Source organism: Sabethes cyaneus, chromosome 1 (assembly GCF_943734655.1).
Source record: "Sabethes cyaneus chromosome 1, idSabCyanKW18_F2, whole genome shotgun sequence".
NCBI classification, from domain to species: domain Eukaryota; kingdom Metazoa; phylum Arthropoda; class Insecta; order Diptera; family Culicidae; genus Sabethes; species Sabethes cyaneus.
This window is the reverse complement of record NC_071353.1, coordinates 146,516,364-146,540,619: the sequence shown is the minus strand read 5'-3', so window position 1 is coordinate 146,540,619 and position 24,256 is coordinate 146,516,364. Positions and strand designations below refer to the sequence as shown.

The 24,256-nt window shown below is 42.7% G+C and overlaps 1 protein-coding gene across 1 annotated transcript; it reads right to left on the bottom strand.

The window, feature by feature from the left end:
• Positions 1-297: 297 nt before the first annotated feature.
• Positions 298-23,335, bottom strand: LOC128746383 (zinc finger protein 226-like). Its single transcript, XM_053843435.1, has 4 exons — positions 22,882-23,335; positions 2,985-3,668; positions 2,363-2,509; positions 298-508 (listed from the first exon to the last, which is right to left on the bottom strand). The coding sequence occupies exons 1-4, from the start codon at positions 23,172-23,174 to the stop codon at positions 298-300; spliced, it is 1,335 nt and encodes a 444-aa protein (XP_053699410.1). The 5' UTR covers positions 23,175-23,335.
• Positions 23,336-24,256: the final 921 nt, after the last annotated feature.

Genomic DNA, 24,256 nt, shown 5'->3' with positions numbered 1-24,256 from the left:
AAAGCTTATGCTGTACTTGGTTTCGTACGACGGAATGCTTCGGATTTCATAGACGTCTATGCTCTAAAAACGTTGTACTGTTCATTAGTTCGCAGTATCTTGGAATACGCAGCACCAGTGTGGGCACCGTACCAAACAGGACATATTAAAAAAAATGAAAGTATTCAACGCTCTTTCATTCGATTTGCTTTGCGTCATTTACCATGGCAGGACCCTTTGCGTCTTCCTGCCTACGAAAATCGTTGCCGACTTATCAACCTATGCACGCTTGCTGAAAGAAGACGAACTTCTCAGAGACTAATAATCTTTGACCTGTTGATGGGAATAATTGACTGCAGTAACCTGTTGGAAGAAATTAACTTGAATGTACCCCGTCGGATTCTCCGAAATCGAGTTCTCCTCTGGACCCCGGCTCATCGCACTCAATACGGCCAGAATAATCCTTTGCATTTGTGTTGTCGGCTGTTCAATGAAGTGAACCACGTGTTTGATTTCAACATTTGTAAAACTAGATTTAAGAATGAAATTTTAAAATTAAGATAAGATACGTCTGTATTGCCTTGGCCGAAGACTTATAGTAAATAAATAAATAAATAGATTAGATTTTCTCTCGCGCGTTTTTCTTCTTTTTCTAACCAGTTGTCCAGTTTTTGTAACGTTTTCCCTCGTGCTGTTTGTTTTTTCTCCGGTTTTTCTTTCTTATTTATTTTTGTAGAGGGCAGTAGGGGACGGATTACCTCTAGATTTATCGGTAATTCATCTGGGATTTAAAGCATATTCCCAGCATATTACTAACATTTTCATAAAAAACTTTTTGCTCTGCGTTGTTAGGTTCATGAGATATGAATGTATGGAATTAGTATAAATATTCAGGAAAACCGACTCTGGTAGGACTTTGCCGTCAGGCACACTCGAAAAGGATCGTACGAAACTGTGTCATGTAGAAATTCGATCCGCAGGGCTTAGCTTCTCCGTTAACCCTTTTCGGTCGCATGTTGGTGCAATATTCGTAGAAGACTGGCTACGTTTGAGACCAGGACATCGCCGGACAGGAGCTGGGATAGCTTCTGCGGTATAAGATGGCCATTTGTTGGAGATTGACCAGCTGTTCTTCCAGATGGACTCAACGATTGTGCTCCGTTGGATCAGGTCAGATCAACGCAGCTACCTTTGTATTGGTGGAATACTTACTAGTCCAAACCTGCCTGAGTGGTGCTGAATTCCAGCGAGCAAGAAGAGGCGGAAATCTGGTTGATGCGGACGGCTCAGGCGGAGGCGTTTAGTGATGAACTCAAGACCCTAAGGAGGAATTCGAAGCTGCCTGTTTTCTCTTGCATACGGTGCAAGGTTGTCAAGTATCGTCCACGGTGCCCACGGATGAATGCAGGAAGTCACCCCGTACCTGCGACCGTTTTGCTGTTTTTAGAACTTCAATCACCCAATTTCACCCAACATGGGTGGAGTTTGGGAGAGACTCGTCCGTTCCACGAAGAATGTGTTAGAGTCAATAGACGATGGAAAGCGACTGATGGATGAAAGCCTAGGTACAGCGATAGCTGAAGCTGCGGAAACTGTAAATAGCCGTCCGCTAACAAACGCAGCACCGGGATCGGATCATTCAGAAGCCCTCACTCTCAACTACTTTTTTGTGTGGAATCGCCCCAAATGAACCGACCGTCGATCCAACAGGTTTGAAACAAAAACACCATCGTTAACATAAAATCCAATATTTTTTATTTTCGTCATGACAAAGTTTGCACATTTTTTCCTCTACATAAAATCATTCAACATTCAGTCACAATCATTTGCAAGTTGCAAGTTCGTGTAAATCGTAACCCACACAGGTCACACTTGAAAGGTTTTGACTCAACGGATGTACGGATTACCCTATGCTGTGCTAGACTGGTATACAACTTGTACATACGACAAAGCACAGATGTCAGATTCGAACGGTGATTCATCTCTGTGACTTCGCATATGCGTGCGCATATTGGATCTTTGAAGAAATCTTCTACCGCAGATTGGACACTCGTGTGGACGATCCGTGCTGTGTATTTTTTGATGACCCTTTAACGTTGATTTTGAGTAAAAATCTTTGCCACACACTTCACAATGGTAATCTCTGCTACGATCCGTGAAGTGTATTTCTTTGTGGCGCTTTAATTGTGCACTGATGTAAAAGCCTTTGCCACACACTTCACAATGGTAATCCTTTTTACGGTCCATGCTGTGTATTTCTTTGTGCTGATTTAAAGTTGATTTGGAGTAAAAGTCTTTGCCGCATACATCGCATTTGTAATTTTTTCTCCGATCCGTGCTGTGAGTTTCTTGGTGAAGTTTTAGAGTTGAGCGGAAGGCAAACCGCCGATCGCACTCTACACATTTGTGAGGTTTTCCACATGTATGTCTTTTAAGATGTGCGCTAGAGCTTGCAGTTTTACCGCATTTCTCGCAAGTGTGCTTCTGCTGGTAGTCTTCAGCACGGTTTATCTCAAATACGTCGCCGGCGCTGGAACAGGAGAAAGACCATTGATAGAGTGTGGCAATGAATCGTAGCACTATTACTTTTAGTAGTTAGGTTACCAGTTACCGAGACATGCGATAGTAAGGTGACATCACAAGGGACAAGGAAAACTGTCTTCACCGTCTTTGCAACTCATTGAAGTCATATTGTGAAAAGTGAAATCATACCATAGAACACTGACATGCTACACTTCTACAGATACTAGCTATTAGGTGGAAAGACGTTTTGCACGAAAACACTGGAAAAACAAAGGAAAACATATACAAAGAATTAAATAAAATTATCTCCAAACTTTCTCGTAAAATAATTCTCTAATTTGTAAGACATTTTCTGAATCTAGATTTTTTGGTTTGCTTTATTTAACGTCGACAAAGTTTAACCGATCGCACTACATTAGGTAATTGCCGTCTAGTGTTTCTGTTTCTTCCTGTGGCGGTTCAGGCTGCTGTTTTGCACGAACCGTGCCCCACACCGGTCGCACCGGAACGGGCTCGATTCGACCGACGTGTGCAGCTTCATGTGCGTTCGCAGATTGCCGACCGACTTGTACGCCAGAACGCAGATGTCGCACTTGTACGGTCGCTCGTTGCTGTGAAAGTTCATATGGCGCACCAGGCGACACCGGAACAGGAAACCTTGGCCGCAAATCTCGCACCGGTACGGGCGATCCTTGCCGTGTACTATCGATTTATGGGCGTTAAGATTGCTGGTTGAGCTAATGGTTAAGCCGCATATGTCACATTTGAACCGCCGTTCACCGGTGTGCTTTCGCTCGTGCCTGATGAGGGAAAGTTTCAGCGTGAATCGCCTGTCGCAGACAGCACAGGCGTGCTTCCGCTCCTCCTGACCAGCAGCAGGACCGTTAGTTTCCAAAACGGACGTAAGAATATGTCTGTGATCGTCTTCTTCCAGCTCGAAGACATCTTCCAGCTTGTGGATTGTTACTTTATGCACCCGTAGGGTGCTACTTCTGGCAAAATTCCTACCGCATATATCACACACAAAGGGACGTTCACCGGTGTGCATTCTCATGTGAGCCACGAGTAAATGTTTTTTGGTGAGTTTTTTGTCGCAAATGCCGCACGCGTGCTTTCGCCGCTGATCAGTGGCATGGTTTCTGTCCAATAGGCCGGGGTCTACGCCGCTGGAACAGAAGAAAGGCGACCATTAGATTGTGGCAATAAGAGTCGATCCACTGATTCTATAATGTGAACTATGAAGTGTGAAGAATACAGCATTTTTCACACTTCACTTGGGCTTATTTTAATTTGGACAACATCGTCACTCTGTTTAAATGCACTCTGGGTTTGTTTATTTGTTTGTGACAAGCAAATATGTGGCCTTTTCCGGCTCATTAAAAAGCTGCTTCAGTTTCAGATCATATTTCATCATCGTCCTTCGAGTGAAACAATTAAAAAAAAACAAAGGTCCTTGTAAAATTTCATTTTATAGTCCATTTTGAGGTCCCATGTTGAAGGCCTCGAGTTCCATTCTTTTGGGACCATTTTTATGGTATAGTTTAAAGTTCATTAGGATCTGTTTTAAGGCCCACATTGAGACCCATTTTGAGGTCACTATAAAGATCTGTCATAGTGCTTATCTCGAGGCACGCTTAGCAGCCCATTTTGAGGTACACTATTTTGAGACCCTTTTTAAAGCCCATTTGGAGGGTCATTTTGGGAACCATTTTGATGTTCGTTATGAGATAAATTTTGGACTCCATTAACAGTTCTGTTTTGAAATCCGATTTGAGGCTCATTTAGAGGTCCATTTTAAGAGCTTTTTTGATGACTGTCTACTGTTTTGTGGTCCATTTTAGGGTCCATTTTGAACTGCGGTTTGAGACTCATTTCGTGTTGCATTATGAATCCAGTATCCAATTTAAGTTCAGTTTACATGTACACTGTTTTGAAACCAATTCCAAGGTTCATTTTTAGCTCCAAAGCTTCGAGGACGTTCATGATATGTTAAGATAATGTCCACAGTGTGACGAGTAGCACAAAGTAGTCAAATTGTTTAAAAGAGAAGTGGAGACGGAATTGCTATGTTTTGTTTCATTTATAGTGGGTATCGATCCTAGCTGCGAGCAGTGAGCACTTGACCAGCTGAAATTTCTTTAAGGCTGTGAACCATTTCGCGAAATTTTTAACTTTTTAGTTAAAATTTGACAGTTCGATGGTTATTTCTCCTCGAGTGGTTATTTTCGAACAACCATCGAACTGTCAAATTTTAACCAAAAAGTTAAAAATTTCGCGAAATGGTTCACAGCTTAAGTATACGTATAACTTCGGTGGCAACACTCCATGTCGGTAGTTTTTGTGACGGATTTCTCGCAAAATTTTCGCTATTTTATTCGGGACTACAAAGTTGCTGATATTTGTTTGGTTTTTGGGTGAGAAAAAAAGAGAAGGAAATATTTTTGCTTTTGTTTACATGCAAGTTCTAACAGTTCGCAATGGTTTTTCGTGTAAGAGCAAACAGGCCAGAGATGCCATATTTTCTAAAAAAAATGTCTGGAACTGCTCGAAAACCGAAAAAATCGAGCAGTTTTCCGGCTACTCGAGTTTTCTGGTTTGAAAATTGTTGGGAGGATTTTTCGGAGATTCCGCGAAGCAAACTCTTATTTGGATCAAGTTAACTCGAAGCTGAAATTAGTTTTACTTTAGTATTTAACAATTTTTCTTCACCTTGCATCTTACAATTTGTCTCCTATTAAGAATTTTTTCCCCTTCCAAACAAATTTTAGTTTAATTAGTATAACTGCCTGTAAACATTTTAGACTTAAGTTAGAATCTAGTTATTGGATATCAAAAAAATTTTACTGCACTTTAATTTTAATTTTGCTATACTGTCACCTTCTTTATCACTTCAGTAAATGTGCTAATTTATAAAGTTTTATTTTTTGCGAGATATTTATATTAGTGATAAGAATTTTATCTGACACTGAAATTTCATGCCTTGTCATTTGGCTCAAACCCAGGTGTCTGTCCCGGCTCCTTTTTCTGCTACATTCTTCCCCCGATGTCGCTAGAAGAGTCTTCAGCGTCATCCTCTACAGCAACATCCAATAAAGCGATTTTGACCACAGGACGTCGAACAATACCGGTCATGGTTTGTACATCTGCTTGACGCACTGCGCCATCCTTTCCTGGAAACGTACGCACGACTCTACCACGCAACCATCTGTTTCTCACGTTTTCATCAACCAACAATACTGAATCTCCCACTGTTATTGGTCGTACGTTCTCAAACCATTTTGTTCGTCTCGTGATTGTGGGCAAATATTCAGTTACCCAGCGACGCCAGATTTGATCCAAGAATTGTTCTTGTTCCAGAATGTTGAATCTTGTTCCAGCTATGTTTTAGCGCTGTACCCGTAGTTACTGCATCTTTAATCGGCTGCTTTACTCCGCTAGAGCTGAGCATGAGGAAGTCGTTCGGGGTCAAGGACCCGGCGCTAGCGGTTTCAAGTGGCACAAATGTGAGCGATCGTGAGTTAACCATGTGTTCTGTTTCAGCCAGCAATGTGGTCAAACATTCCTCATCTAACTTGCCTCCGAGTGGTATGGCATTCAGTGCAGTTTTGACAGATCGCACCATTCTCTCCCAGCAACCACCCATGTGTGATGCTGAGGGAGGATTGAATCACCAACGCGTATGGGTGTCAGTGAAGGTAATGCTCAAATTTTAGTGTATCATCCGCTTTTCGGCTTCTAACTCTTTACTAGCACCGATAAAGTTAGTTCCATTGTCGCTGTATATTTCTTGGGGAGCTCCTCTACGCGCAATCGACGAATAGCCTTTTTGCACGAGTCAGTGGATAGATTAGCAACAAGCTCGAGATGTAAGGCTCGCACAGTGAGGCACGTGAAGAGTGCCACCCAACGCTTCACTTCTTCCTACCTGCACATAGTAGGGTCCAAAATAATCTAAGCCAACAAATGTAAACGGACGCATGAACGGGGTTACGCGTGCTCGAGGCAGAACTTCTATTTTTGGTGCAACAGGAACGGCAGTAGATACACGACATTGCATACAATTCAGTTTTATTTGACGTAGAAGTGCTGTACGTGCGTGCGTAATGCGGGATATATGAAACTTCTGCTTAACTTCATTGATAATTGTCTCGTTGTTCGCATGTCTGAATCTGCGATGGTAATAATCCAATAATGGGTTAGTTATTTGAAATCCTCTGGGCAGAATAATAGGGAACTTGGTGTCATAAGCAAGATACTCTGCTGCTGCCAAACGACCATCCACTCTCAACACACCGAACTCGTCGATTAGCGGTGGCAGTTTGACTAATTGACTAGTTTTATCCAGACGTTTTAGTTTCGTTTTCTCCGCATTCGCATTGTTTTTCAGCACAGCTACATCATCTGGAAATGCATCCTCCTGAACCATTTTCCATAGGATTCGTTCTGCTGCCAGCACTGATAAGGTCACCTTTCGCAACGGTCATTTTCTTTATTTTGCACTTAAGATTTTCTGTAAACCGGACGATATATGCCACACTGCGCAGCATTCTCTCCCACTTGGAGAATCTATTGGGATTTATCAATTTTTCAACAACGTGGTGGTTACCAATAAACGCAGGTCTCAACTCATCTTTTGTTTCGTCAGCAGACAGCCTGCAATCTTTCGGCCATTCACTTTCATTGTCGTACAAAAACTCTGGCCCGTTGAACCACCTGCAATCTTTTGGAAACGACGGACCCTTACCCCACTTTGTTGCCTCGTCTGCAATATTTAATCGGGTGGGAACCCATCTCCATTCGTCCTTTGAGGATAAGCTGAGAATCTCGCTTACTCGAAAGGCTACGAACTGCTGATACCGATGAGTATCCAATTTAATCCAGCTCATGGCGGTAGTGGAATCACTCCAGAAATACGTTCGCTTAATTTCTAGAGAATGATCCTGCTCTATCGTTTTCCGCAAATGCGAACCAATCACCGCTGCCATTAGTTCCAATCTAGGGATGGAAACTGGCTCGAGTGGTGCCACTTTTGTTTTTGCTGATACCAATACACATCGTGCCACTCCATGGTCAATTATACGAAAGTACGCGGCAGCTGCATACGCTTGCTCGCTCGCGTCTACGAAAATGTGCAGTTCGAGACTTTTGTAACTTTCAGGATTATAACCGGGAAAATAACAACGCTGAATTTGAACAGATTCAAGCTTCCTCAGCATTCCCAGCCACAACTTCCATCGACCAAATATATCGACAGGTATAGGATCATCCCATCCAATTTTAGACCTCCACACTTCCTGGATTAAAATCTTTCCTTGTATAACGAAGGCGGCAACGAGGCCCAGTGGGTCGTATAAACTCATCGCTACCTTTAGTAGATCACGCTTAGTAGGAACAACATAGCCTAGAATAAGCGTTTGGACGTCATCCCGGAATTTAAGAGAATACGAAAACACATCAAGCATAGGTATCCAAACCATCCCCAACAAACGTTCGTAGCCGCTTTCCTTATTCGTCGCAAAGCCTTTCACCGTCGCTGGATTTGTTTCGCCAATCCGTTCAAGTACCACTGGATGATTTGACAACCAGTTGCGTATATGAAAACCTGCTTTCGCGTGAATCATAGCAACGTCCGACGCCCTTGTCACAGCTTCATCGACCGTATCGACGCTATCTAAATAGTCATCGATATAGTATTTCCTTTTAATAGCTGCCGCCGCTTCCGGAAATTGTCCTTCCCATTCCGTAGCATTCAAATTTTTCACGTATTGTGAATGAGTTGGGGAGCAGGTGGCACCAAATATAGCAACATCTGTAACCATTGTCTCTACTGGCGAATCAGTGGAATTCCTCCACAGGAAAAGTTGTGCGCTGCGATCTTCTGTGCGAATTCCAACTTGGTGAAACATTTCCTTAATGTCCGCTGAAATGGCCACCTCTCTTTCGCGGTATTGGAACAAAACAGCCATTAAAGGAGTTAGCAAGTCAGGTCCTTTCGTCAGCGCACTATTGAGCGACACACCCTGTACCTCAGCTGCAGCATCCCAGATGACCCTGACACGATCTGCCGTCGCACGGTGAGCATATCCCTTCGACTGAAATTCGGTTATCTGTTGTCGTACATTTTCATATAACACTGGGTTTTTCTTCAGCCGTTTCTCAAGGGACGTTAATCGCTTTTCTGCCATCTTCCTACTATTCGGAAAGCGTATTTGATCTTCCCTCCATAAAAGGCCGGTTTCAAATCGCCCACTTGCTGTACGCTTTGTTGATCGCTGTAAAATTTCACGAGCTCGTTTGTCGTCCGCACTTTCCACTATTGGTCCTGCAGCAACACCGACGTTTTCAAACGAAAAGAACTGACGTACATAATCGTGCAAATCACAGTCTGCATCTGACTTATATATATGAAACTGTCGGTGCTTAAACTGCGCAATATTATTTCGGAAGTTACCATAAACCGCCCAACCGATACGCGTTTTAGCAGCGATCGGTTCATGAGGTAATCCTTCTCGTAGCTTCAGCGTTGCTTATAGATGTACATTGCTGAGACTCGTTACCGGTAAATTTCTTAGATGGGCAAATTCTTTTGCCATTGCATCGAACTCGATCGTCTGTTCAGGTAGACCAAGGTTGTCTACAGTATACTCATTTGTAGCCTTATGTCGTCTAAGGCCATTAACTCCCGATATCTCCAACTCTACTCGTTGAGTATCCGGAATTTTTTTATCAATACCACCTGTCCACTGTATGCACAGAGATTCCGTGACTCCATGTACTCCTAGTAAATCTGCAATCGACTTTTCTACCAGGGTAACTGATGATCCGTCATCCAGAAAAGCGTCCGTTTCCACTCTACCTTTCTTGCCATAAAGTACTACTGGAAGTACGCAAAACAATGTGGAGGATGTTATTTGACGATGAATTGTTACCGTAGCATGTACGTTAGCGGTATCTTCTCTAGTAACAGCGTCTTGCGGAATTTGACATTTGTCGGAATATAACAAACGATGGTGTCGCTTTTGGCAGCCGTTTATACTGCATACCTCTCCCTTACATGGTCAACGAGCATGTTAGACATCTACGACAAAGTTTCTTTTCTTTTCTTAAAAAAAACAGTTTCGAACTGAATGCCCGCAATTATTACATACAGGACACTGCTGCTGGGGGCCTACCCCTTCGTTTGAAACCCCCGACCGCCGAATCGTGCCTGACAGCTCTTGGAAATTTTTTCTTATAATCGATTCCGCTTGCTCTGACTTTGCGTGGGCGTTGACGTAAATCTGCACACTTTTTTAGGAAGTCTGTGAAAGTTTAAAGAGCTTCGAATAAAAATCTGCACCAAAACAATAAAAATCATAAAAACTGCAAATATCTGCAAATTTATAATGATCTGCAAGACCGTTCCAAAAATCTGGAATTTGCAGACAAATCTGCAAGTCTGGTATCCCTGGAACAGGCTTAAAAATCTCTTTTACTTTCGTAGTCGCGAATACATGTTTGTTTATCGATACTCGCGCACGCAGCCAGGGATACTAAAGGCATACCTACTGGTGTACACTTAACGCGATTTAATTGTAACTTTTAAATGACCGACCGCACTGCTTGCGATCGATGCGCGAAAACGATAAAGAAGGAGGAGGACCTCTTAAAATGCATGGGTTTTTGTGACCAAGTTTGTTACACTGAGTGCGCTGGTTTGAACGCTCCTTTTGACACATTCCAGCCAGCATTACGGGACATTATGCCCACCACGTAAATCAGTTCCTTTTGAAGTTTTGAACCAAATCCCTGGCCAACAACTGAAAGTAAAGGTCCCTTTAGTCACTAGTGAAGCGACCCTCATTTCCTTCTGTAACAACGCATTTTCTTCTGGCCGAACCCGGATGAATCAACCCCGGTCGGCTCAGAACATAAATTCCACATTTTTATTCGATTACCCGCGCCGGTCAGTGACTCGATCGAGCGACGGCGCCGGTAGGGCAAAATACTTAAATGAAAACAATTGTCGCGTTGCACCATTCTAGGTTAACGAACGCGCAAGTTTCTTAACCTGCGGCAACGAACAGTTCCCAAAACAAATGCGCCGTTGCATTTTGCCGACTAAGGTAAACAACGAAGCGCAGAACTGTTCGAGTTGACAAAAACAAAGTTCCCGCGCGAAGGGCTAAAATGTATGCGCGAGAAGGAAGCTCAACGGACAGCGTGAGGTCTGCCGCTAGGCAGAATAGGACGGAACTACCTCGAGAAGGAGGAGTTTCCTTAGGGCAGAGTTTTTAGCAAGTAAGAATTAACTTTGTGGAAAAGGTTTAGGAAAATAAAAATTGATTCCGATTTGACACGCCGACCCGTCCGGTCGGTAGTGGACAAAAAATACGTTTTTACTTTTAATTATACCCTTCATCGTGGTGACAGCGGTGGGATCCAGAGGTGGTGGTGTTAGATACTCACGATTCCACGACTACGTACTTCCCCATCGTTACTCTGGTTCATGCGCGGGTTCATTTGGTCTCTCCCCTGACTATTCTACACATACATCTACATCTCTGCCGCATTTCTACACCTTGTCTTTGACCAATACTTCAAGTCTGTTAGGTTCAAGTTTATCATCTGGCCCAGGACACCCACCAACCACAACGCGATATGGAAACCCCTGACGCGCCTAGCTCAGTCGAGCCCGCCGTAGACACCGAATTGACTCGTTCCTACCGTCCGAGTAGTCTCGACTCTGAGTCGTCTAGTGCTGGTGAAGGGGTTTTCTACACACTTAATCGGTTAGGTAAAATTTTATTTAAACAGGAGAACGTTCGGTAAAATTTTTTATTGCACCAAACATTAATAATGATCTGTAAACGTCGATTGGCACCATCGAAATTTTTACCGAACGTTCAGCTGTTTAGATTTCGGTAAAATTTTACCGTATTCGGTGATTTTTGTAAAGTGTGTAAGCCGCCCTCCATGGTAAGTATCCTATCAGCAACGGTATCCATCGCTCTGACGAATTATCAATTCCCAAGACGTCAGCCATGGCAAGTATCACCGCATCCGCTACCTCGAATGTCTTGGTATACTCAAAACGTTGTGGAGGAATGAATAGCTCTCTCAGCGAGTATCAGTTAGCCTTCAACGATTGCTGTTATGACGTATACACCCTCACCGAAAACTGGTTGAATCAAAATACGACGACGAGCTAGCTGTCTAACGACTCTTACTCCCTTTACCGACAGGATCGGTCGCGTTCAAATAGTTGTAAAAGTACTGGAGGTAGTGTTTTGTTAACTGTTCGCTCAGAATTCAAAACCCCCACTCTGTTAATCCTCCAGAGTTCGGCAGTTGAACAATTATGGGTCGCGATTACCACTGTTGACGCAATACTCTATCTCTGAGTAGCTTACATCCCTCCCGATCGAGATAACGACGAAAACCTTATGGACAACCATCTTGAAGCTATCGCAATTAAAGCCTAGAGATAAAATTGTTTTTTTGGTGATTTCAACTTAAGCGCGATCCCTTGACAGCGCAATTCCCGCGCAATTCACTATTCTCGATCGCCGCTCGATCGTCCATCGGCATAGCCCCGCGAAAACTGCTTGATACATATAACACCGCTGAACTTAGACAGATGAATGGTATTGAAAACGAGAACCATCGGACCCTTGATCTGTGCTTCCTTACGGTGCGGTTACAGAAGCTCCGGTACCACTCGTAAAGATCTGCAGGCAGCATCCTCCTTTACTAACGCAATTAAAAATCAGGCCACAGCAACGCTTCCGGGATACTTCCGGTAGCCTCTCATATGACCAGAAAAACCAAATTCGCTCGCCAGAACAATCCGCAATGCCGTCTCAAGGCAAACCCAAAAAGTGTTTGGCGCAACGTGAATGAGCAACATAGACAATCTGGATTGGACACTCTACGATGTCTAATGGTCTGTTCGACAGCCGACTCCACAGCTCACGTTGCCGACTGGTTCTGTTCTCATTTCAGTAACGTTTTCACCAATGAGTATCTTGAACCAGCAGGATGTAGCCGTCGTCGCAGATATCAAGATGGCTTGACAATATAATTTTTTTTAAACTTTTATCACCAATATTTAGTGGTTAATTTGTGGCTTCGAAATTCAATTTGTGGTAATTTGTGGTTACGCACTTTCCGAGATTTTTCCAAAAAACTAAGTCAAGGCAAGTTTTCCAAAGAAAAATTAAGTCAAGCTAGCTTTGACAATATTTTTTTTTGTAAAACTTTTTCACCAATATGAACTGCTTGTTGTTGCGTTTAGAGTGTTCTATAAACTCCATCACTTCTCTAGGAGGGGCTTCTTCTGATTCTCCTGGAAAGTATGCTGAGGCCACCATTATTTCGGTTTTTCCTCGCGTCGTTGGCAGTTCTATTTGTACAGCTACTGTATCTCTTCTGATGAACTCTGTAATTGGCGTAAAGTTGATGTTAGTTCTAACCAAAATAGCAGCTCTAGGTGCTGGCTCGGAGTCATCATAAAGTAGCTTACCAGATTTTGTTGAAAGTCCTAGAACTTTAGTTTTATTTACCCATGGCTCTTGCAGCAAGGCCACGTGTATATTTTCATTGGTGAACCTGCGGCAATGGATTCCACTTGCCCCTTTGGCGTGGTACAGGTTCACTTGAATGAATTTAATTATTTTGCTCATTGTTGCTAGTTTTACTTGCAGGGGGCTTCTTTCGCTCCCCCTGATCTCGATCATTTCCACGGGTTTTGTTCGAGTCCGAATTTTTCCGAGTTTGCTGCAGTACTCGTTCGTCTCTTGGCATCTCTCGTTTCTCGCGCTCAGTACACTCAGTATTGAGCTCTCGATTCCAGGGATTTCCTGCCCTTATCTTCCGTGGATATATTTGACCAAATTTATAATTTAGTTCGTATTTCCAATCGGCGATTTTTCTAGCAGAAGCTTCGTCCACCGAAAGGATTAGATGAACGTGATTCCTGATGGGCTTTCTCTTTAAGACCCTCCAAGCGTCCGTGACAATATCGTTCTGGCTCTCTACTAGAGCCAGAATGGTTGAGTTGTCATTTGTGCTACATTTTGGAAAGAAAGCAGCCATGATTTCTGGTTTAGGGATGGATTTGCTGTCTACGACTATTAGCTCAACGGTTTCCCATGGCCTGAGGTCCGGCACAACTTTTTTCAACCACTCCGCAGTATCCTGGTCTAGGCAGTCTATTACCATGAACCCGAATTTATATCTACAGTTGGTGAATTTGGGTTTAAATACCTCTTTCCTCTGCTCTACCACCTTGGCTAAGATGGTCTCTTCAATTAGCTCCATCTTTGCCGTCGATAGCTCAGACTCAGGGTAGTTTTTGGGCAGCAGTCCGACCTTGAATTGGCTTAGGACATTGGAGTAGGTTGGAGGCGTTTTAGTTTTACTCGTCGGGCCGTTTTTGGACCCTGCAGAGCTTCTAATCACCGCCATCCTACTATTCACTGATTTCTTCTGAGGTGTAGCGGTTTTAAGGCATTCTCTCTTCCATTTTGGATTAGGTTTAGCATTGGGCGATACTGTATCTGTATCGAAAAAATCGATACTTTTGAGCCGATACATCGATATTTTGGATCGATACTGAACGTCCCGATACCGGCCAGTATCGATGCTAAAGCGACGATATTTATATCGATATGCTAGAGAAACTAAAATACTTTACTTATCCTAATGCGATGTCCATTACCCAGGTAAGCAATAAGCATTTCCAATGCAATTTAAAAGCAAGCCGATAAGCATTTAAGTTGCCTTAAATGCTACTTAAATGCTATTTTGGCAAAATATGCGGCTACTTTACGGCTAGCCCTCTTATAGTGCTGACAATGCTTATTTGCAACTAGTTACCAACAAGAAGAATTTAAATAGAATTTTGGATGCCAATTTACAACAGTTATGCAGTCAAAAAGCTGATAAACAACAACCTGCAGTATAAAACGCCAGGGATGCTAATAAACAACTGATTTACTGCTTGTTTTAATGCTTATTGGTTACCTGGGTAGGATTTCACCTGCATAACAATGTTCCGCCAACAAACTCGATCCATGGCTATCCGCCTCCAATTTCTCGAATGTCCCACACTTTCCAGGACTTGCTCCATATGGTCTAACCGTCAAGCAAGCTGCGTTCCTCTGCGCCTGGTACCAACCGAATTCGAGGCAAACATCATTTTTACGGGATTGTTTTCCAGCATTCTCACAACATGTCCCGGCCATTGTACTCTTCCAGCCTCAGCAACTTTCTGAATACTGGGTTGGCCGAAAAGCTGCGCCAGCTGGTGGTTCATGTTTTTCCTCCATAGACCGTACTCACATACACCACCAAAGATGATCCTAAGCACACGACGTCCAAAAGTGATCAGTCTCCGTCGAGCATTGTCCACGTTTCGTGCCCGTAGACTATCGGTCTTATTTGCGCTTTGTACATGGTACATTTGGTACAGGGATGAAGCTTGCCAGATTTTAGGGTCTTGTAGAATCCGTAGTAAGCACGACTTCCGGCAAGAATACCTCTGCGTATTTCTCTGCTGCAGATGTTATCCGACCACCTCGAACTCGTAGAAATTAAAATAAGAGGTGTACCTAATTAATGCGGCAGCTAATTTTTTCTCGATAAATAAACTCTGCAAAAATAGATGCATTCCCAATTCCAGTCTTAAATCAAATTTTAAGTAAAACTTCAATTTCAATTTGAAATCTAATTTAAAGTCGGATTTCTTGGGTGATGTAAAAAAATCAAATTCAATTTCAAATCCTATTTCAAGTCCAATTATAAGTCCGATTTAACTCCAATTTCTGGCAAAGTTGTAAGTATAATTTCTAGTCAATTTTTACATCCAATTCACTATTAGTTACTAGTAAAATTTTAAGTTCTTTATTATGTCCTATTTCAAGTTCAATTTCATGTCTCATTATAAGTCCTATTTCATGTGTAATTTCGAGTCCAATTTATATATTCTAGTCTGAATTGGTCCAAACTTGAGTTTAACTTCGCGTCCAATTTTAAGTGTGATTTGAAGTCCAAATTCAAGTTCCACTTCAAGTTTAATTTTAAGTTAAATTTAAAGTCTTACTTCCAGCTCAATTTAAAGTAAAGATTCAAGTTGAAATTGATTCAAACTGAAGTCCAATATCATTTGATCATCAATATCAATTTGAAGTTCAATTTTAAGTATAATGCCATGCTCAATTCTAAGTTAAATTTCAGTTCCCATTTCAAGTTCAATATCAAGTTTAATTTCAGGTTCAATTTTAAGTAAAATTTTAAGTGCAATTCCAGCTCCGATTTTAAAATTAATTTCAAATGCGATCAATTAGACAACTCACAAGTTGCTGAGTGAAGCTCTGCTTTCCTCAATGGAGGTAGCTGTCTTGGCACTCGAAGATGGATGTGGTTGGATACGCTAGACCGTCAATGAAGCCGCAACTGCGTTGTTAAGTGAAGAAACCCTGAGTGCACGAAATAACTTTTGACGGAGATGAACTGGAAGGGGTTGATGAATTCATAAATTAGGGATCTCTGGCAACCGCCGTCAATCATACGAGTAAGCAGATTCAACGACGCATTCTAGCTAAGTCAGGTCTACTTTTCCCTTGGTAAGTCATTTCGATCAAGGAGCATAAACCGTACGCAAAATATAAAAGCATTTGCTAGCGCTTGGCTGAGTGGTCGATTTCTGGTCGGCCCGGCCGGTTTTTCACTTGCAAAGCCGGTGATCGATCAATCTGGCAAAAAGTCGGTTTACCAACTTAAAAAAACGGATTTATACTTTTTGTCCGATTTTTAAAATTTATTTTTCATTTCCATCATTCCACTAGATTTTCTAATAAATTTTATAGCAATCCTGAGCAATTCGTTGTAGTTTCCGGTCAAAAGAGTTTAAAACCGCAGGCCTGACCAGTCCGACATCAGCTATTATTTCGTTCCTAACGAGATTTCGTATGAGAACGAAAGAGAATCAACAGTACTAAAAGCACACGCATATAATTTTCTTAAAAATTAAGCTAAATAATAAACAAAAGTGTGGTTTTCGTTGCACCCTGTCAGTGTATCGATACCGATATCGATACCACTGGTGGAAATCTAACCCAGTCTAACCCAGTCATTTCACTCGCTATTTCGAGAATGTCTGTCCTGGTTTCAAGATTTACAGTTCTCAATGCCGGTGCACTTTGGTCTCCGCATGTATTAATGATTGAACAGGGAAAATGTGTTCTCATCATTAACTCTAATGTTTCCTTAGTTGAGTTAGTAAAAGAGCCATCCTCTTTTTTCAAAGTACCTAACCCATTAGAATGATCTTTAGCGAGGATTTTCTGCAATCTAGCAGTTGCTGGAGTATTTTCAATGTTTTCACATGTGTGCCTCCAGTGAATCCTCGTTGATCTTCGTATTTCCCTATTATAGGCAGTGAGAGTTTGTTTATACTCCTCCCACTGTTGTGTTCTTTTTGCCCGGTTAAATAATTTCCGAGTTTTCTTTCTAAATTTCTCCAAAGTTTTGTTCCACCAAGGTACATCTCTATTCGTAGAGCGTTCCTTTGCAGGACAGCTTTCGTGATAAGCTTGTTGGATCAGGTTTGAAAGTTGTTTTGAGTTGTCCTCAAGTTCTTTACATGTCCTTGAGCAGCCTTTCAAGTTCTTGACTCCAACCTTCAGTTTCAAATTATACTGATCCCAGTTTGTTTTCCTGGGATCTCTTATAATTTCCTTAAGTTGCTGATTAGCTTCGTAATCAAACATGATTTGCTTGTGATCAGACAAAGATTCTTCATCCGATACGTGCCAATTTTTTATTTTATCAGTCATCGTTGGACTGCATAGTGTTAAGTCAAGTACTTCTTGCCTTATTGCGTTTACAAAAGTTGGCTCTTCCCCTTTATTGCATATTGTAACGTAGTGCCGAAAAAAATAAGTTTTTTTTTGTTTGATAATTAAGTTATTTAAAATATGAGATCGATAGTATTTAGCTATAAACCTAACGGTTCATGTCTTGGCTGAGCATGAGAATGCCACCCAAATGGTTTGAGTCCCGGCTACTCCTAGAGGCGGAAAATATATTCCTAGGAGTACTAAAAAATACGTTAAAATCTCGCGATTTAGATCGGTAGATTTAAGTAGCCATATTTAAATTAAAACCCGAAATTCAATTGAGAACAATTGAACGGAAAGTCGTTTAAAAGAAAGGGAGCGAGATGGAAGCGGACATTTTCGCAACGGATCTAACTGCGCAGAGACGCACATTTAAGTTCAATTTTATAGTGAATAGATTCAAAGGAATCGAACTAGTGCTATTCAAATTATTTTAAAAGTTTGGTGGTGCGTAAGCAGAATTTCGACTGGCGTCCGTATTCTTAATACGGTTTATAGCAGAATAAGCGCTCGTCCAACGGGCGTTTTATTCTGGGTTTCTACGTTCGGCCATTTCTTCGTTTGAGTTCGTGTGCTAATAAAAGGTCCGCCCTGAGGGGTAGCCAAACGGAGGCGTTGGAAAGTTCGCTCAATCCGTTGCGAAATTTTCACGGCGGTCGTCAATTGCCGCTCGTGGTTTCCGACCCAACCATTTACGTTACAACCTTTCGTGGGTCGAAGTCCGAGAGTCGGTCCTCGTTTCGTGCGTCGCCAATTGCGCACCGAGGTACCGAGTCCGAAGCAAGGGTTCATTTCATTCGCGGCGGTCGGCAGCGGAATCTTAGTACGCGAGGGCCGTCAGCGAGTACGTTCAGCCCTTGCGGAAGACTGCCCGGGAATCACGCGACAATTGCGTCGTCGTGAACACTCTCGTTGATACAAGTCGATAGCTATCTGTCCAACCACGCCACCCTCCGCAACTTTAGTTCGACCATTTAGCACACGAACAGACCACACGCCCACCGTCTCGAGCAGCGCCGACTGGCAACGTCAAACGCCACTGAAGGTTCGGTGGTCTACCCGGATCGCACCAGGCCGCCGTCGTCGACTACTACAAAACCCTGCGCGCAGGTAGGTGGAAACCCTCCCTGAATAGTGTTGCCTGTACAAGAGTAATGTGCAATTCGAACGAACAATAAAGCTAGGTTAAAGTTAACTTGAGTTGAAAGTTGTGCACACGAAAATTTGTCTTTTGCTGGTATACCGCCATAATTCCGTTTAGCGGCCATACGAACTATAAATCGCATTCGATAAGTTAACTCTAAACGATAGAATAAACTCACACACCGAAGCTACGTTTTTTAAATTCAAATATCGGTAAATCCCCTTTGTGCGTTTCCGTTCAGAAAGTCGTCCGTTGAGTCTGCAGTTGAGCCGTGCGAGTCGTCCCTGGAGAGTTCTCAAAATAACAGTCGGGCAAACACACGACCGGTGGTCTCCCCTATTCGGGAGTGGCGCAAAAGCCACCGAGTTAACCATAAAACTTTCTCCCGATCTCGTCACGGTTACAATATATCTATATCATTTGATGATATATAGTCTAAAAGGAGTTCACCTCTGTTATTGGTATCTGTGCTGGCCCAAACAGTGTGATGGGCGTTTGCATCACATCCAATTACAAGTGCTTTGTTTTGTTTCTTGCAGTAAGAAACCAAATTTACCACTTCTGGTGGAGGTACTTCACCCAAATCTCCTGGAAAATATGCAGATGCTACGCAAATTTCAGTCGTGCCATGGGTCGTTGGAACCTCCATCATTATTGCTGTGAGATCTTTTTTAATCAATTCTGTAATTGGAAAACTTTTTATGTTTTCACTTACTAAAATGGCAGCTCTTGGCGTGAGCTAACCTTCGGCGTAAATCAATTTACACGACTTTGTAGGAATTCCTTGTATCCTACCTTTATAGGTCCAGGGCTCCTGGATCAGTGCTACATCCAGGTTGCTTTCTGTGAATTTTCTACAAAGTACAGCAGTTGCTCCCTTTGCATGGTGAAGATTCACCTGGACAAATTTAACATTTTTTCTTTGTAATTTTATATGATTTGTGGTACGACCGGGCTGTTTTGGGTTTAGGCCTGCACCGTTGATACAACTGGGTCCTGGGATTTGGCTGATTATATCAGCATCGCCAGTTTCCTCTTGGGTCTTATCGATGTCAGGGTCCCTCCTGAGTGCTGATCCCCCACTTGATTTGTTATTTATATTTATATTAAAAGTTTTATTAATTGTTTCCATCTTAATGGTCTTAATTTGCTGGGAGAAAGAATCAGCTGTCCGTTACCAGCTTAGAACAGAGGGAGCAAATTACTGCACGGGGTGCCCTGGTACCATGCAGGCTCCGTTCGACCTTGGGAGACTTAATTAGACCCCCCCAAGCATTCATCCTTAGGCACGGGTCGCGTTACACCGAGGATTGGGGTCCTCCTCCTACTCAGAATGCAGCATGCTCCAATGTTGCTTGCTAGATTGGGAGCAAACGTTTTTTTACAAGATTTGCCGCGGAAGACTCGGTGCAGATCTAGATGGATCCATCACGTGTTTGTCATGGAGCCATCCAGCGCTGCACACCAAAAGACAAATCTCAACACTCCTCCTTTATCCTGGCTTGTGACAGACAGTTTGGGTCCCGATCCAATTTCCCCATCACTTGTTCACTCTTTTTATGGAGTCACACGTGCTAGTTCATCAGCGTGGTCCCTCACTGGCGGAGTTTACACCAGTTTAAAGCTTAGGAAGTGTTGCCAATCGAATCGAATTTTGAAACGATGGTTCTACAATTGATGAAGGGACGGTAGGGGAAAGAAATGAAAATTTTTTGGTGAAGGAGGGGAAGAGCGGAAAGGAAGGGGGGGGGGGGGTATTGGCCTATGCAAGCATATACCTATACAGACTGCGAGGACAGCGAGACGCTATAAATACTGTGCACTAGCTGTTTGGTCTCGTGGGTTGGAAGACGGGTGCGACTCTATGCTTTAAAGCTTCTGTCGACTACCGCGAATATCCATAATCATATTTAAAATATGACATGCCGGCCTGATTATGTTTAATGTCACTGAAATTGCCTCAAGTTCAGCAAAATGGCTTTGAATTTAGGCCACGCGTAGTAGCTACCATCAAATTTTGGCATCGGAACTTTCAACGGCTGGAACTGTACAATCATTCGATTGAGCATGTGAATTAGCGGATTAGCGAATAAAATACGATCTTCGACAATCGTAGACACACAAAGTCGTACAGTTTCTTCAAATTGTTCGGAAACTTCTTCTTCCTCTGACACTTCACCATTTTGGTTCACAATTTTGTTCACTAACTTGCTGCCTTGAACTCAGCAAACGTTTTAAAGGCACTTTTGCTTTTCTTTATGCACACGCGAACGCGAATACTTTTGAGAACAACTTTCACTTTCACGTTATTAACTTTTCGCGAACGCTGCGGTAAAACAGCAAGACACTACATTTTAAGCTACTTCGAAAAGGTCGGGTGCATTTTCCCCGTAGGTAAATGTGAATAGAAGAACGAACAATTTAGAAAAAACAGTTTTTTATTTCACATCTCACTACTGATAGACGTTTCCGCTTATTTTGATACTAATTTCGTTACAAAACATCTGTTGAAAAGGAATTTACTGATAAATTTAAGATTTTCAAGAAAACCGCTAAACACAGTGCTTTGCTAACAGTCATTTACAGTTAGGAACTCTCAGGTTGCAGTTCATCCTCTCTTAAGTGGAGGAGATTTCAGGTACACTTCGTTTATGGCAATATCACTTTGTAACAACTTCCGCTAAATTGGCGACTTTTCCTCGCATTCCGCGATTGCTTGGTCACCCTGCTCATCCAGCACCATTCGCTCGAAGTTCTCGGCAATTTGCGGGTTACCTAGCTGCCAAACATTCAACCGAGGAGGATGGATTTGACGTTTCCGGTATTCGGTTGACAGTTTTGAGCGCACATGTACCGCCACTAGGTAATGGTCTGAACCAATATCCGCACTCCGTAGGGAACGTACGTTCATGATGTCAGTCAAAAAGCGACCCTCAATGAGAACGTGGTCAATCTGGCTCGTTGTACGTTGATCAGCTGATCTCCACGTGGCTTTGTGGATATTTTTGTGTGGGAAAAAGGTGCTTCGGATCACCAAGCCTCGCCAAACTGCGAAGTTTATACACCGTAAGCCGTTATCGTTCGTGTCAGTGTGCAGACTGCAGGGTCCTATCACCGGTCTATACATCTCTTCCCTACCGATCTGGGCGTTCATATCCCCGATGACGATCTTGATGTCCCGCCACGAGCAGTTATCGTACGTGAACGCCAGCTTCGCGTAGAACGCTTCCTTCTCGTCGTCGGGTCTATCTTCGTCCGGGCAGTGCACGTTGATGATGCAGTAATGGAAGAACCGGCCTTTTATCCTCAACATGCACATCCGCTCGTCGATCGCCTTCCAATTTATCACCCGATACTGCATCGTTCTGCCCAACACTACAAAGCCCGTTCCCAGTCGGTCGGTAGTGCCACCGCTCTGGTAAAACTTGGCATTTCCGTCCGGGGACTTCCAAACCTTCACTCCGGGGCGACAGATTTCCTGCAGAGCTACGATGTCCAGGTGCCGGGGTTCCAGCTGCTCGAGCAGCACCCGGTCGGCATCTGCGAAATTTAGCGATCTGCAGTTCCAAGTGCCGAGCTTCCAGTCGTGATCCTTGTTTCGTCGCCTAAGTCGATGCCGAAAATTCCGAAAAAAACGATGCTTTAAAATTGCGTTGTATTTTGTAGCTTTTTACATAATAACTATAGACTAATGGACGGGCATTCATGCACTACATGCTTGTGGTTCTGCAAACCGCTGAATCTACGGAAGGTTCTGCTACATATTCCACATTTCAACTGTCTACAACAGCATCTGATTGATCACGATTAATGACTGTTCCCACAGAAAACTTTAACTTTTTCACTAAATTATTCGGAGAACTTGATTAATTCCGCTCGCATACTGTTTCCCTCAACCCGGAGAATTTATGAATCCCTTAAACAAATATCATAAATATTGCCCTCATTAAGTTACACGGTAAGGATATTTTACCCCTTTGCCGGCCGGTTGCCGGTAAGTTATTGTTGTGACCCATCCAATGTACGAGGCCGTGTCCGACACGAAGGGAAAAAAACCAAACGTAGATTGCTCTATTTGCTTAAGATTTGTCCCAGACTCCGTGAGAAATACGGATTTTTAATGGAGATTTTGGAAAATAATTTTAATTGGTAAATCACCAGTTTTCAAGGTTCCTCGCACAGGAATTGCGTGGAACATTTTGCAGAACAGAAGATATGCACAGTATTTTGTTTTATACCTTACAAGTTCGGAAAACAATGTGTAGAATGATATTTTACAAGAACCTATCGGCAAAATAACAATCGATAGTTTCTTGAACTGTATAGCCATATTATCAAAGTAAGAAAACTAACCTCGAACTGGAGGCTGCATGCTGTTCTCCATCGTCCGTAGGAATCTCCACACCGCAGGCACCGGTATCACCGTCACTGGTATCCAGTTCCGAAGTAGGTTCTGGCTTTATGTCACCGGCACCGGGTGGCAAAGCGGCGGCCATGTCGCTCAGCTCATCGAAGCACTCTTCGGTTTCACCGGTCGCTAAATCAGCTTCCCCTTCATGGCTTCCGGAGAATGAAGCTTCTTCCACTTTGATTTCCGCTGATTCTTCCGTTTTTATCGAATTCACTTCGGGGCCAGGGGCATCCATCACTATTGTATTGTGACACTTTTACGATAGGCAGGTAGGTAGCTAGAACACAACTCACTTAAAACAAAAGAAACTTTTGTTTTACACGGATTGGCTTTTTTCGTTTCAATTAAAGAACTATAATTATATTCACAGAAATGCTTTTCCTTTTCGATGTGGCATAACCTTTTATTCAGGCACAAAAAATACCGTCTTCAAACGTTTAAAACTTATAATTTTTTAGAAAAATCAGACAAACAGAAACAACCGAAACAACAGACTGCGGTGCGAAGCGAAAGCGAAGCGTCAAGCGTATGATGAGAATATGAGTCGTATTGACATGATTGCGAGAAGTGAAGTGAGACAAGGACGATACACGCTTCTCACTTTTCACTCAAAATAGAGCGAAAATTACTCATACCGCCAATTGTCTCAGTACCCAAAGGAAAGCGAATGAATGAATGAATGAAATCTTGCTCTACTTAGAGTGACTATATACAGAGTGGCGCCAAGTCATCCCAAATGTATGCAATGCGGTTTATCCTAGGTTTTTCTTTCTCTTTCCTGCATACGCGTTGGATAGGTTGTCTGCTCGATTGGAATGACACTGACAGATAATTATGATTCCAATTTTGACATTGTCGCCACTCTGTATATAGTCACTCTAGCTCTACTAAAGAAATTGAAGTACAGTGGACCCCCGTTCGTTTGAACGATTCCTCATGCAAACTAACGGGGTTACTTTTTAATTTGAACAACTGGTAACCCGAAATATGCTGAAACCTGTGTGAACTGGCCGCCTTGATCTTTGTTATTGTTTTGGTGGTTTGTTTTAGTTGGCAGTTACAAGTGCGAATATTGCATTTTCCGATCGGATTTCTCTCTTAATCGTTAGGAAAACGAAATGTGAAACCGATTAAACACGCTAGGTTAGTACAAACGAATCGAACAAATGATGTCATGTTGAGAATGACATTTGAACCATTTTTAATTTGCACGTCGTGCAAACCAACGGGGTTCAAATTAAAAAGTGTTCAGATTAAAAATGGTCAAACGAACGGGGGTCCACGGTACACATGTTTTAAAATCCTGCTTTGTCTGTT